The sequence below is a fragment of the Nomascus leucogenys genome, chromosome 14 (assembly GCF_006542625.1).
Source record: "Nomascus leucogenys isolate Asia chromosome 14, Asia_NLE_v1, whole genome shotgun sequence".
NCBI lineage: Eukaryota > Metazoa > Chordata > Mammalia > Primates > Hylobatidae > Nomascus > Nomascus leucogenys.
The window spans coordinates 49,044,400-49,060,923 of record NC_044394.1 but is presented as its reverse complement, the minus strand read 5'-3'; the positions used below and the strand labels follow the sequence as shown (position 1 = coordinate 49,060,923).

At 36.7% G+C, this 16,524-nt stretch overlaps 1 protein-coding gene across 1 annotated transcript in view; it reads left to right on the top strand.

Moving 5' to 3' along the window:
* The window catches only part of TSGA10 (testis specific 10), a 151,377-nt gene that overhangs the window by 121,724 nt on the left and 13,129 nt on the right, over window positions 1–16,524 (top strand). Inside the window, 2 exon segments of the mRNA XM_030828593.1 lie at window positions 7,703–7,905; window positions 9,852–10,001. Of these exon segments, the coding sequence (XP_030684453.1) occupies window positions 7,703–7,905; window positions 9,852–10,001 (353 nt within the window).

Genomic DNA, 16,524 nt, shown 5'->3' with positions numbered 1-16,524 from the left:
TTGATACCAGTAGGGACAGACCAGCCAGACACTTAACAGGGAGATCAGAGAGAGAGAGACAGTCAAAGAGAGCCTGGCTAAATCCATTGCATCCTAGCGGAAGGGGCTAGAATGATTGCGTAAATGCCCATGGGAGGGGTTGGGGTAACTATGTGCATACCCTGAGGAGCAACATCAGAAGCTATATACTGCAAGGGAAACAGACATCATAGAAACAGTCCAGACAAATAAATAAGGAAATAAGCCAACCATAACAAGCCCCAAGATGGGGAGGATCAGTATTTAGAGATGCTACAATATATTATTTAAAATTTCTAGTTTTCAACAACAAAAATTTAACCCTCAAAAAGCCAGGAAAATGCAGCCCATCTATAGGAAAATAAAGCAAACAAAAGAAACTGTCTTTTAGAGCAGCTTATTATTTCCTTATTATTAGTCTCTATTTGATGAGACATTGTTATTAGGCTTTCTTTTACTTTTTTCTTTCTTTTTTTAGTTGACAAATAATAATTGTGTATATTTATGGAGTACAATGTGATGTTTTGGTCTATGTATGTAGAAAGATTTGATGTATGTATGGTAGACAGGTTTAATTAAGCTAATAACATATCAATCAACTTATCAACTTATTTTTTGCGTGATATCATTAAAATTTTATTCTTTTAGCAATTTTGAATTATACAGTAGTTTATTATTAACTGTGGTCACCATACGGTGTAATAAATCACCAAAACTTATTTCTCCAGTCTAACTAAAACTTTGGACTCTGATCAACATCTCCCCTTTCTCTATCCTTCCTCCTCCCACCATTCTACTCTCTGTTTCTATAAAGTCAACTTGTTTAGATTCCACTTACAAGTAAGATCATACAGTATTTGTCTTTCTGTGCCTGGCTTATTTCACTTAGCATAATGTCCTCCAATTCCACCCAGGTTGCCATGAATGACAGAATTTTTTTCTTTTTAAAGGCCATATAGTAGAAGTCCCCAACCCTTGGGCCACAGACCTGTACGGGCCCATAGCCTGTTACCACAGACTGGTACCAGTCCTAGCTGCACAGCAGGAGGTGAGCAGTGGGTGAGTGAGCATTACTGCCTGAGCTCCACCTCCTGTCAGATCAGCAGTGGCATTAGATTCTTGTAAGAGTGTGCACCCTACTGTGAACTGCGCATGCAAGGGATCTAGGTTGCACACTCCTTATGAGAATGTAACTAATGCCTGATGATCTGAGGTGGAACAGTTTCATCCCAAAACCATCCCCACCCCCACTGCTGTCCATGGAAAAATTGTCTTCCATGAAACCAGTTCCTGGTGACAAAAAGGTTGGGGACCGCTGCTGTATAGTATTCCATTTTGTATATATACCACATTTTCTTTATCCATTCATCCATTTATGGCCTTACTTTACCTCCTTAAGTATGACTTCCTTTATTTCTCTGAACATATTTAAAAGAGCTGCTTTGGGCCGGGCGCAGTGGCTCACGCCTGTAATCCCAGAACTTTGGGAGGCTGAGGCGGGCAGATCACGAGGTCAGGAGATCGAGACCATCCTGGCTAACACGATGAAACTCTGTCTCTCCTAAAAAAATACAAAAAAATTAGCCAGGCGTGGTGGCAGGCGCTTGTAGTCCCAGCTACTCGGGAGGCTGAGGCAGGAGAATGGCGTGAACCTGGGAGGCAGAGCTTACAGTGAGCCGAGATCGTTCCACTGCACTCCAGCCTGGGTGGCAGAGTGAGACTCCGTCTCAAAAATAAAAAAAAAAAAGAGCTGCTAAGTCTGACTGTATATGTTGCTGTCCTTTCTTCTATCAACTTCTTTAAAAGCTATAACATTTAAAAGTGATAATTGTAACAATATATCATTGGGCTTGTGACGTATAGATGTAAGTGTAAGACTAATATCACTAGTGAGAAAAGGAAGAAATACAGCTATGTAGGAATAACATTTCTGTATTGAGCTGTAAATAAACAGTTCAACAGTAATAGTTGCAGATGTCAATACCCCACTTTCAATAATGAAGAGAGCAGCTAGGCAGAACATCAACAAGGAAATATAAGATTTCAACAACACAAAAACCAAATTGGCATTAACATAAATATATAAAACACTCTTCCAAAAACAGTAGAATACATAGTCTTCTCAACATGGAAGATCCTCCAGAACAGATCATACATTAGGCCATAATATAAGCCTCAATAGATTTAAAAGGATTGAACTTTTGCAAAGTATGTTTTCCCACCACAATGGAATTGTTAGGGATTGATAAAAGAAGAAAATTTTGTAAATTCACAAGTATAAGAAAATTGAGCAGCACATTCCGGAATAGTGGTGAGTCAAGAAATCACAAAGGAAAAAAAGAAAATACTCTGAGATTAGTGAAAATGAATGTGTACTGTGTCAAAACATATAGGATGCAGCTAAAGCAGTACTTAGAGGGAAATTTATAGCTAGAAATGCCTATCTATATTAAAAAAGAAGAAAACTCTTAAGTCACTAACCTAGCCTTCCACTTAGAACACTGTTAAAAGGGAACAAACTAAACCCACAGCAAGAAGAATGAAAATAATAATCAAGATTAGAACAGAAACTAAGTGAAGAGAAAACAATCAAGAATCAAAGAAGCCACAAGCTTGTTCTTTCAGAATACCAACAAAATTGACAAATCTTTAGCAAAGTGACAGAGTCAAATTACTAAAATCGGGAATAAGAGAAGGGACATCACTACTAACCTTATAAAAAAAGTATCATAGGGGAATATTATGAATAACTGAATGCCAAAAATTAAATGCTTAGATGAAATCAACAAATTTCCAGAAAAACACAAACTATTAAAACTGACTTAAGGAAAAGTAGAAAATCTGAATAAACCTGTAACCTAAAGAGGTCAAAATAGAAATTTTTAAACTTCCATAAAGTAATACCGAGGCCCAGATGGCTTCAGAATCATCTTCCAAATGATTCAAGATGCATTGATCCAGAATTTTTGCAATCTCTTCCAAAAGTAGAAGAGAACACTTCTTAATGCAATCTATGAAGCCATTATTGCCCTGAGGCCAAAGCCAGACAAAGATCTCATAGGAAAATAAAACTGCAGACCATTATCTCTTATGAATACAGATGAAAAATTCTCGAGAAAATACTATAACACTGAATCCAACAACACATAAAACGAAATTTACACCATCAAGTAGGGTTTATTCCATGAATGCTGGGTTGGTTTAACACCTGAAAAATCAATTAATACATCATCATATCAATAGAATCAAGAACAAAAACCACACAGCCTTCTCAATGGGTGCAGAAAAAGCATTTGGCAAAATCCAACATTCTTGCCTAATAAAAACACTCTATAAACTAGAAATAGAAACTTTCTTGACCTCATAAAGGGCATCTATGAAAAACCCACAGCAAACACTGTACTTAGTGGTGATTGAGTACTTTTGCCCTAAGATCAGTATCAAGACAAGAATGCCCACCTTGCCTTTTCTATTCAACATTGTAGCAGAGGTTCTAGGCAGGGCAGTTAGGCAAGAAAAAGAAATAAAAGGCATTCAGGTTGGAAAAGAAGTAAAACTATCTCTGTTTGCAGGTGACATGATCTGAAATATAGAAAATCCTAAGAATCCACTAAAAAAGTATTAGAATAAATGAGCATCAGGGCTGTAGGACACAAGATCAATATCCAATTATATTTCTTATTTCTATACATTAACAATGAACAATCTGAAAATGAAAAAAATATATCAAACGGAATTGCATCAAAAAGGGTAGCACTAAAAAAGGACAAACATGGCTGGACGCGGTGGCTCGTGCTTGTAATCCCAGCACTTTGGGAGGCCGAGGTGGGCGGATCATGATGTCAGGAGATCAAGACCATCCTGGCTAACATGGTGAAACCCCATCTCTACTAAAAATACAAAAATTAGCTGGGTGTGGTGGCACGTGCCTGTAATCTCAGCTACTTGGGAGGCCGAGGCAGGAGAATTGCTTGAACCACGGAGTCAGAGGTTGCAGTGAGCCAAGATTATGCCACTGCACTCCGCCTGGCGACAGAGCAAGACTCTGTCTTAAAAAAAGAAAAAAAGAGACAAATACTTGTACTTTACAAAACTACAGAACGTTGTCAACAGAAATTAAAGGAGACCTAAATAAATGGAAACACATGCCATGTTCATGGGCCAGAACACTTATCATTGTTAAGATGGCATTACTCCCAAAACTGATCCACAAATTTAATGCAATGCTTATCAGAATCCCAGGTGTCTTTGTAGAAATTGTCAAACTGATCTAAAATTCATATGGAAGTGCAAGTGAACAGCCAAAACAATCTTGAAAAAGAAAAACAAAGTTGGAGAATCACACTTCCTGATTTCAAAACTGGCTGCAAAACTGAAGTAATCAAGACATTGTGGTACTAGCATAAGGAAAGACATAGAGGTTGATGGAACAGAATTCAGAGTCCAGAAATAGTGTCCACATTTGTGCCCAAATGATTTTTCAAAATACAGGTGCTAGGACAATTCAATGAGGAAAGAATAGTATTTTTAGCAAATGGCGTGGGGACAACCTAATATCTATGTGGAAAAGAATGAAGTTGGATCACATGCAAAGGTTAACTGAAAATGAATCATATGGCTATATGTAACAGCAAAAACTATATTAAGAAGAAAACACAGAAGTAAATCTTTGTGACTTTGGGTTAGGCAGCACTTTCTTAAATACATGTCAAAAACACAAACAAAAAAATAGATTAAGTAGACTTGATCAAAATTTAAAAAAGCCTTGTGTGCTGCAAATGATATCATCAAGAAAGTGGCAAGATGATGCACAAGATGTGAGAAAACATTTGCAAACCATATATCTGATAAGAGATTCATATTCAAAATATATAGCAGTGGTTATGCCTCTAATCCTAGCATTTTGGGAGGCTGAGACAGGAGGATCGCTTGAGCCCAGGAGTTCAAGACCAGCCTGGGCAACATGGCAAAAACCTATCTCTACAAAAAATACAAAAATTAACCAGGTGTGGTGGTGCACAGTTGTATTCCCAGCAACTTGAGAGGCTGAGGTGGGAGGTTTACTTCAGTGAGCCATCTTCATGCCACTGCACTCCACCCTGGGTGACAGAATGAGACCTTGTCTCAAAAAACAAAAAACTTAATAACCCACCTAAAAAGCTGGGCAAAGGATATTAATAGACATTTCTCTACGTAAGATACATAAATGGCCAATAAACACATGAAAAGATGCTGAACATCATTAATAGAAAAATGCAAATCAAAACCATACTATTTCACAACCACTAGGATGGCTGTAATCAGAGAGAAGATAAAAAATGTTGACAAAAATGTGGAAAAAGTGAAACCCTCATACATTGCTGGTGGAAATGTAAAATAGTAAGGCAACTTTGTAAAGCATTTTGGCAGTTCCTCAAAATGTTAAAAATTAGATTACCTTACAGCTCATAAATATCACTTCTATCTATTCAAGAGGAATGAAAACATGTCCATACAAAAACTTGTATACACATTTTTATGGCAATATTATTTATAATAGTCCCGAAGTATAATAAGTCAAATATTTTTAACTCATGAATAGAGCTGTGGTTTATCTATGCAATGGAATATTATTAGGCAATAAAAGTAATGAAGTTTTGATCCTGCTAAAACATTGATAACTCTTAAAAACATTATGCTAATAAAGGAAGCCAGTCACAAAAGACTGCATACACATTGTTTGTTTCCATTTATATGGAATATCCAGAATAAGGCAAATAGTAGAAAATAGTTTAGGGGTTGCCTAGGGCCAGAGAAGGTTCTGTGTTGGTTTTGTTTATTTATTTTTTTTTTTGAGACAGGGTCTCCTTCAGTGGCTGAGGCTGGAGTGCAGTGGCGCCATCTTGGCTCACTGTAACCTCAACTTCCTGGGCTCAAGCGATTTCCCACCTCAGCCTGCTGAGTAGCTGGGACTACAGGCCTATGTCACCATGCCTGGCTAAGTTTTTGAATTTTTTGTAGTGATGGAGTTTCACCATGTTGCCCAGGCTGGTCTCAAACTCCTGAGCTCAAGCAATCCACCTACCTTGGCCTCCCGGAGTGCTGGGATTACAAGTGTTAGCCACCATGCCCAACCTTGAGTTTCTTTTTGGGATGATGAAAAAGTTCTCACATTAGATTGTGGTAATGATTGTACAACTGTGTTAATATGCTAAAAATCATTGATGGCATGTGAATTATATTTCAAAAAAGCTATTGTCAAAAAAATCACGGTCCATTTTCTACTCCTGCCAGCAAAGTATATGAGATTGCCATTGCCCAATGTAATGTTCATTAACACAAACTAACAAATCTGCCAATTAGATAGACTAGAACAGTATCTTTGGTAGAGTTTTTCCAGTTCAGCTGAAAGAGTTTGCTCCCAGTATGCATTTAGTAATAACCTTTTTGATGGTCATGACTAGAGTGGGGAATGCTGGTGGCGTCGATTGGGCAGAGGCCAGGGATACTGCTAAGCATCCTGTAATGCATAGTGCTGCCCCTACTCCAAATAATTATCCTACCCAAAACATCAGTAATGTTGAGGTAAGAAGCCCTGAACTAGTAATGGCATCTTGTTTTAGTTTATTTGATTACTAGTAAGGGTAAATTTTCCCCATACGTTTATAATTTAATTGTATTTCTCCTTTTGTAAATTTTCTGATCATTATTTAGCTCATATTTCTCATCAGTTTATATGCGTTCTTTATGTTAGTAAAAATATAAACTATTAATTTTATTTACTAAGTTTATTTGTCTTCCAGTTGTTTCCGTTCAAATTTTGGTTAAGTTTATATTGACTATCAAAATGTTTATTTTTTTAATGTGACAAAACTTTTTTTTGCATTGTATCTAGCTTAGAAAATTTCCCTACCTACCTATCTCCCTTCCCTGTAATTTCATTTTTATTTCTTTTCACTGGAATTTAAAGCTTACCTTTTCAAATTTAACTTTTTAAATGCATATAGAATTTGTTATGTATATTACAAGATAAGAAATAATTGTTTTCTAAATACTAGTGACTGTTCTTCCTCCTTTTTAAAAAACATTTGTCTCACTGAGCATATTTTAAGGCTCAAGATAATTTTCAAAAGGAAGCTTTCCACAAGTTTATGCAAGAGAATATAAGAGATTGCTCCTTATATTAATTATAATTGTGTTTAATTATATTATTAAACACAATTATAATTAATTATATTAAGAGAATATAAGAGATTACTCTTCATATAAGAATATAAGAGATTACTCTTCATATAAGAATATAAGAGATTACTCCTTATATTCCTTAATTATGGAGTCCAGTGATACTCTATAAGCATGTAGCTCACCTAACTCAGGACAAAGCAGTGCTCACAGATATCATCCTGTCAGTCTTGCAGGGGTATATAAAGAAATATCAAAGCTGGTAGTGGAAACTGGTTGCAGTTTGAAATTAATAAGCCTTTTCTTAATGAATTTTCTGATATGATCAGAGAGATGGAGAAAGTGATACTATACATACATGTGTGGTGTGTTTATTTGGTAAGAAGGAGGGACACAATTTCAAATCACATTAAAAGTAGTTGCCGGTTTATAACAGATTATGGAAATTTTGTGAGTCCCTGATAATATAATAGTTAAGTGAATTAATGGGAATAAGTGTAGATATCTTCTTATTATCGTACAGATGGAGAATGAGTTACATTCTGCTCTTTCTGAAATTGAACTCCTGAGGAGTCAGATGACAAATGAGAGAATCTCCATGCATAATCTAGAAGCTTTGCTGGTGGCCAGTCGAGACAAAGAATGTCAGTCTCAGATAGCACTTCAAGAAAAAGAATCTGAAATTCAGCTTCTTAAAGAACACCTTTGTTTGGCAGAAGATAAAATGTGAGTTGTTTAGCAATATAAAGTCATACATCTTAATTTTTTGGTACTTTAGTAGAATTTTTAAGCTAGAATTTAGAGAATTTGCCTCCTATAATTTGCCTAAGGATCAGAAATATTGTGATTTGCCTAAGAGGTGGTACTTTTTCTATTATATTTTTCTTATCTAAATTTAAGTTTAATGATCTCTATTGGTTCTTTCCAACAGAGTTTTGAGTATAATAGAATGTCTGATCTAAAATACTGCCTTTAGGAAATACAACAAAATGAGAAAAAAAATTAACCAGTTTGAAACCAGAAGAATTTTCATATTTAGACCAATATATTGCAACCTAGTATTTGCATTTGCCACATCATATTTTCTTTTGTACCTATTGCATGTACTGGGTACCTAGAAGAACACCTGCATTCACAAAATACAGAAGACTTCCCGGGATATTGATTTTGGCTTCTTTTCTTTCTTTTTTTTTTTTTCTTTTTTTGTCTTTTTTTTTTTTAGGCTCTCTAGCACTCCTAGAACCTTCTTAAAAGATGTTTGGCTGGAGAATTGGGTGGAATTGCCTCCCTGTATAGTGAATTTTTTTTCTGTTAAACTTGGTCACCTCTCATAAAAACTGATGGGGGACCCTTAACCCCTGTTCTTACCTGTCCCATCTGTAACACTTTTCATCCAGCCTCCACTCTGTCCTCACATCTGAGGTCAGGGCATGGGGAAGGATAAGAAGCATGGTCTTGGCAATCAGCCACTCCTAGGAGCCCCTGACAAGGCAAGGGCTTCAGAACCAGGGCCACTTTCCTTCAGAAACTGTTTTCAGGTTATGGTGGCGGTGACTGAGTCCTTCTTTTCCATTACTGTAGCTAGGCTATTATGATTCCTTCAACAGGTTTTGCAGGATCACTTTCTCAAGATGGTAGGTGGAAATCTACCTTCGTGAAATACGCCAAAACTTCCACCCTAAGGGCTATACTCTGTTTTAGACTGGCTGGTAAATACTAACGCTTAGAATGAGCATGAGAAATGTTTGTTACTAGTCTCTAAAGTTTAGATTTCAGCAGTCTATAATAATATCCTGAAAGCAAGTGAAGAGGATAGAATGTTCTGTGTGAGTGGCATTCATCAATGTTTATCTTCCCTATGATACTGTGCCTTATTACAGGTTTTTTGAGGCATTGTTTAGCCTTAAGAAAGATTCTATTAAATTGAAGATTGTGTATGCCAAATTTCATTATAAGGTACTTGGTTGAATAGATATATATAAAACAGACCATATTAATCATGGAGCTAGTGAATTCCGGTGTTAATTGTTTGATCATACTACTACTTTATATAATACCTCTAAGTACTTACATAAAAAACAATTTATAGTAAGTAGTACAGACAGATGATGTATAATATGTTCCCACAGGGAAACTGAAACAGAGAAGGATTAACTAATTAAATGGGACTGGGATTGCTTAGGCTTTTCAAGTAGGCTACTCTGCATACTTACCATGTCTAACATGGGCATATTTTAGATGTACTAATAAATCTGGCCATAAAAATCACAATGTGATTTGGATCCAGCTGAGAAACCACTATCAATATGGTTTAATGTACCCCAGAATCATAGCCATATTTTAAGTTTAGTCAACTGTAACTCTTATCTTCTTTTAAACGGGGCCATCCAGAGTAAAGATGTGGCCCAGTTCAGAAATGTTGTCACACAATTGGAAGCTGATTTAGACATTACCAAAAGACAACTAGCAACAGAGTGCTTTGAAAGGTAAGTTTATCTCTATGCAAGCTCAAAAACAATGCTTTTCAGCATGGAAAACATTGTTTCTTAGGTAACAATAGGTTTTAGTTCTTTTATGATGGTTAGATTTTCAAGTATGAATTGAGCTAGTTTTATGATAGTTTTAATAATTTTGCTGGATATAAAATTTAAAGCATCGCTATTTTGCTTTAGGGAGAGGGCCGTACGAGAACTTCGCTGCCAAAATTATTCAAGTAATGCTTATCATATGAGTTCTACAATGAAGCCAAATACAAAATGTCATTCACCAGAACGTGCTCACCATCGATCTCCTGACCGAGGCCTTGATCAATCATTAGAAGAGTGAGTCTGTTTAAGGATCCATTCTCTTGAGATCAAATAGCAGTATCTAGTATAGTGAACATTTGGGGTAATAAGGAAACTCAATAGTCTGTCTTTAATAGTGATATTTAAACATGATTACCAAGATATATTGATATAAAATACAGGATTTTGATAATTAGAATTATATATATTATACTAAAGTGAAAGGTCTAATATTTTATCTGTTTGCATAAATTATATATTTTTTTATTTCCATGGTTTTGGGGGAACAGGTGGTTTTTTGTTACACGGATAAGTTCCTTAGCAGTAATTTCTGAGATTTTGGTGCATCCAACACCCAAACAGTGTGCACTGTACCCAATGTGTACTCCTTTATTCCTCACTCTTCTCCCATCCTTCCCCCTGAATCCCCAAAGTGCAATGTATCATTCTTATAACTTTCATCCTCATAGCTTAGCTCTCACTTAAAGGGAGAACGTATGATATTTGGTTTTCCATTCCTGAGTTACTTCCCTTAGAATAATGGTCTCCAACTCATCCAGGTTGCTACGAATGCCATTATTTCGTTCCTTTTTATGGCTGAGTAGTATTCCCTGGTATATTTATACCACATTTTCTTTATCCACTTGTTGGTCAATAGGCATTTAGGCTGATTCCATATTTTTGCAATTGCAAATTGTGCTGCTACAAACATGCACGTGCAAGTATCTTTTTCATATAATGACTTCTTTTCCTCTGAATAGATACCCAGTAGTTGGATAGATGGATCAAATGGTAGTTATACTTTCAGTTCTAAATGGAATCTCTTTACCGTTTTCCTTAGTGGTTGTACTAGTTTCCATTCCCACCAGCAGTGTAAATGAAAACATTCCCTTTTCACCACATCTATGCCACCATCTATGCTTTTTGATTTTTTAATTATGGCCATTCTTGCAGGAGTAAGGTAAGTATCTCATTGTGGTATTAATTTGCATTTCCCTGATAATTAGTGATGATGAGCACCTTTTCATATGTTCATTGGGCATTTGTATATATTCTTTTGAGAATTGCTTATTCATGTCCTTAGCCCACTTTTTGATGGGATTATGTTTTGTTTTGTTTTTTCTTGCTGATTTGTTTGACTTCCTTGTAGATTCCGGATATTAGTCCTTTGCTGGATGCACGTTTGGGAAGATTTTCTCCCACTCTGTTTACTCTGCTGATTATTTCTTTTGCTGTGCAGAAGGTTTTTAGTTTAATTAAGTCCCGTCTACTTATATTTGTTTTTGTTTCATTTGCTTTTGGGTTCTTGGTCATGAAATCTTTGCCTAAGCCAAAGTTCAGAAGACCTTTACCAATGTTATCTTCTAGAATTTTTATGGTTTCAGATGTTAGATTTAGGTCTTTGATCATCTTGAGTTGATTTTTGTATAAGGTGAGAGATGAGGATCCAGTTTCATTCCTCTACATGTGGCTTCCCAATTATCCCAGCACCATTTGTTGAATAAGATGTCGTTTCCCTACTTTATGTTTTTGTTTGCTTTGTCAAAAATCAGTTGGCTGTAAGTATTTGGCTTCATTTCTGGGTTCTCTATTCTGTTTCATTGGTCTATGTGCCTATTTTTGTATCAGTACCATGCTGTTTTGATAACTATAGTCTTGTAGTATAGTTTGAAGTCAGGTAATGTGATGCCTCCAGATTTGTTCTTTTTGCTTAGTCTTGCTATGTGGGGTCTTTTGAGGTTCCATATTAATTTTAGGATTGTTTTCCTAGTTCTGTGAAGAATGATTATGGTACTTTGATTGGAACTGCATTGAATTTGCATATTGCTTTTGGCAGTATGGTCGTTTTTACAGTATTGATTCTCCACGAGCATGGGATGTGTTTCCATTTGTTTGTGTCATCAGTGACTTCTTTCAGCAGTGTTTTGTAGTTTTCCTTGTAGAATTCTTTCACCACCTTGATTAGGTATACTCCTAAGTCAGTGTTTTTGTTTGTTTGTTTGTTTGTTTTTTGCTGCCATCGTAAAAGGAGTTGAGTTATTGATTTGTTTCTAAGCTTGATCACTGTTGGTGTATAGCAGTGCTACTGATTTGTGCACATTAATTTTGTATCCTGAAACTTTACTGAATTCATTTATCAGATCTGGGAGCTTTTTGGATGAGTCTGTAGGGTTTTCTAGGTATATGATCATATCATCAGTGAACAGTGATAGTTTGACTCTTTACTGATTTAGGTGCCCTTTATTTGTTTCTCCTGTCTGATTGCTCTGTCTAGGACTTCAGATACTATGTTGAATAGAAGCAATGAAAGTGGGCATCCTTGTCTTGTTCAAGCTCTCAGGAGGAATGCTTTCAACTGTCCCCATTCAGTATAATGTTGGCTGTGGGTGTGTCATAGATAGCTTTTATTACCTTGAAGTGTGTGTCCCTCCTATAGCAGTTTTGCTGAGGGTTTTGACCATAAGGGATGCTGGATTCTGTCAAATGCTTTTTCTGCATCTATTAAGATGATCACATGATTTTTGTTTTTAAGTTTGTTTATGTGGTCTATCACATTTATTGACTTGCATATGTTAAACCATTGCTGCATACCTGGTATGCAACTCACTTGGTCATGGTGTATTATCTTTTTGATATGCTGTTGGTTTCAGTTAGCAAGTTTGCTGTTGAGGACTTCTGCATCTATGTTCATCAGGGATATTGGTCTATAGTTTTCACTTTTTGTTATGTCCTTTCCTAGCTTTGGAATTAGGGTGATACTGGCTTCATAGGATGATTTAGGGAGGATTCCCTCTTTCTCTATCTTGTGGAATAGTGTTCTACAGGATTGGTACCAATTCTTCTTTGAATGTCTGATGGAATTCAGCTGTGAATCCATCTGGTCCTGGACTTTTTTATTGGCAATTTTTTTATTACTGTTTTAATCTCTCTACATGTTACTGGTCTGTTCAGAGTTTCTATGTCTTCCTGATTTAATCTGGGAGAGTTGTATATCTCCAAGAATTTATCCATCTCCTCTAGATTTTCTAGTTTGTGTGTGTAAAGGTGTTCATAGTAGCCTCGAATGATCTTTTGTATTTCTGTGGTATTGGTTGTAATATCTCCCGTTTCATTTCTCATTGAGCTAATTTGGATCTTCTCTCTTCTTTTCTTGGTTAATCTTGCTAGTGATCTATCGATTTTGTTTATCTTTTCAAAGAACCAGCTTTTTGTTTGATTTATCTTTTGTAATTTTTTTTGTCTTATTTTCATTTAGTTCTGCTCTGATCTTTCTTTGTTATTTCTTTTCTTCTGCTGGGTTTAGGTTTGGTTTGTTCTTGTTTCTCTAGTTCCTTCAGGTGTGACCTTAGAGTGTCTATTTGTGCTCTTTCAAACTTTCTGATGTAGGCACTAAATGCTATGAACTTTTCTCTTAGTACTACTTTTGGTGTATCCCAGAGGTTTTGATAAGTTGTTTCACTATTATCTCTCAGTTCAAAGAAGTTTTTAATTTCCATCTTGATTTCATTGTTGCCCAAAGATCATTCAATATCAGATGATGATGATGATGATAATTATTGTTAATTTTTTAAAGATGGAATCTTGCTCTGTTGCTCAGGCTGGAGTGCAGTGGCATGATCTCGGCTCACTGCAACCTCTGCTCCCTGGGTTCAAGCAGTTCTCCTGCCTCAGCCTCCCAAGTAGCTGGGAATGCAGCATGTGCCACAATGCCTGGCTTATTTTTATTTATTTATTTATTTATTTATTTATTTATTTTGAGTCAGAGTCTCGCTCTGATGCCCAGGCTGGAGTGCAATGGCACAATCTCGGTTCACTGCAACCCCTACCTCCCAGGTTCAAGCAATTCTTGTGCCTCAGACTCCCAAGTAGCTGAGATTACAGATGTCCGCTACCACGCCTGACTAATTTTTTTGTGCATTTTTAGTAGAGTCAGGGTTTCCCCATGTTGGCCAGGCTGGTCTTGAACTCCTGATCTCAGGTGATCTGCCTGCCTCAGTCTCCCAAAGTGCTGGGATTACAGGCATGAGGCACTGCGCCCAGCCTTAATTTTTGTATTTTTAGTAGAGACAGGGTTTCACCATGTTGGCCAGGCTGATTTTGAACTCCTGACCTCAAGTGATCCGCTTGTCTTCGCCTCCCAAAGTGCTGGGATTACAGGCGTGAGCCCCCGCACCCAGCCTCAAGAGCAGATTATTTAATGTCCATGTATTTTTATAGCTTTGGGGGTTCCTTTTGGAGGTAATTTCCAGTTGTATTCCAGTGTGATTTAAGAAGATACTTCAGGCTGGGCGCAGTGACTCACGCCTGTAATCCCAGCACTTTGGGAGGCTGAGGTGGGTGGATCACGACATCAGGAGATTGAGACTATCCTGGCTAACACGGTAAAACCCGTCTATACTAAAAATACAAAAAATTAGCCGGGCGTGGTGGCGGGCACCTGTAGTCCCAGCCACTTGGGAGGCTGAGGCAGGAGAATGGCGTGAACCCGGAGGGCGGAGCTTGCAGTGGCCGAGATTGCGCTACAGCACTCCAGCCTGAGCAACAGAGCAAGATTCCATCTCAAAAAAATTAACAATAATAATTATTATCATCATCATCATCATCATCATCTGATCTTAAATGATCTTTGGGTCAACAATGAAATCAAGATGGAAATTAAAAACTTCTTTGAACTGAGAGATAATGGTGAAACACAACTTATCAAAACCTCTGGGATACACCAAAAGTAGTACTAAGAGAAAAGTTCATAGCATTTAGTGCCTACATCAGAAAGTTTGAAAGAGCACAAATAGACACTCTAAGGTCACACCTGAAGGAACTAGAGAAACAAGAACAAACCATACCTAAACCCAGCAGAAGAAAAGAAATAACAACGATCAGAGCAGAACTAAATGAAAATGAGACAAAAAAATTACAAAAGATAAATTAAAAAAAGAAGATACTTCATATAAGTCTGATTTTCTTAAATTTATTGAGACTTGTTTTGTGTCCTATCATATGTTCAATCTTGGAGATTGTTCCATGTGCTGAAGAAAAGAATTTATATTCTGCAGTTGTTGGGTAGAATGTTCTGTAAATACCTGTTAAGTCCATTTGTTCTAGGGTATAGTTTAAGTTCATTGTTTCTTTGACTTTCTGTATTGATGACGTGTCTAGTGCTGTCAGTGGAGTATTGAAGTCTCCCACTATTATTGTATTGCTGTGCGTCTCATTTCTTAGGTCTAATAGTAATTGTTTTCTAAATTTGGGAGCTCTAGTGTTAGGTGCACATATATTTAGAATTGCAATATTTTCCTTTTGGACTGTTCCTTTTATCATTATATAATGTCCCTCTTTTTCTTTTTTTACTGATGTTGCTTTAAAGTCTGTTTTGTCTGATATAAGAATAGCTACTCTTGCTCACTTTCCATTTACGTGGAATATCTTTTTCCACCCCTTAACCTTAAGTTTACGTGAGTCCTTATGTGTTAGGTGAGTCTCTTGAAGATAGCAGATACTTAGTCAGTGAATTTGTATCCATTCTGCCATTCCGTATCTTTTAAGTGGACTATTTAGGCTCTTTACATTCAACATTAGTATTAAGATGTTAGGTACTGTTCTATTCATCACATTAGTTGTTGCCTTAATACCTTGTTTTGGTGTTTTTTTCCCCCCATTGTGTTATTGTTTTATGGGCCCTGTGAGATTTATGTCATAAGGAGCTTCTATTTTGATGTATTTTGAGGTTTTGTTTCAAGATTTAGAACTCCTTTAAACAGTTCTTGTAGTGCTGGTTTAGTAGTGGCAAATTCTCTCAGCATGTCTGAAAATGACTTTATCTTTCCTTCATTATGTAGCTTAGTTTTGCTGGATACAAAATTCTTGGCTGACAGTTATTTTGTTTCATAAGGCTAAAGATGGGACCCCAATCCCTTCTGGCTTGTAGGGTTTCTGCTGAGAAATCTGGTATTAATGTGATAGGTTTTCCTTTATAGTTTATCTTGATGCTTTTGTATCACAGGTCTTAAGATTCTTTCCTTTGTCTTGACTTTGGGCATCCTGATGACTGTGTGCCTAGGTGATGATCTTTTTGCAATGAATTTCCCAGGTGTTCTTTGAGCTTCTTGTGTTTAGAGGTCTAGATCTCCAAACCCTTTATCCATACTCATTATTTAAAAATTTTTACCCCATTTGTTTTCTTATATACACATGGGGTGGCTCATGTGCTCACATGCTTGCATGTTTCTTCACAGACGCACACACACTTGCACACACACACACTTGCAGAGGCACATTTAAAGGTCAGGGAGGAGGTCTAGCAAGGTCAGGGAGATTTTCCTCAATTATTCCCTCAAATAAGTTTTCTAAACTTTTAGATTTCTCTTCTTCCTCAGGAACACTAGTTATTCTTAGGTTTGGCCATTTAACATAATCCCAAATTTCCTGGAGGATTTGTTCATTTTTTAAAATTCTTCTTTGTCTTTGTCTGATTGGGCTAATTCTAAAGACCTGTCTTCGGCTGGGCATGGTGGCTAATGCCTGTAATCCCAGCACTTTGGGAGGCTGAGGCGGGCAGATC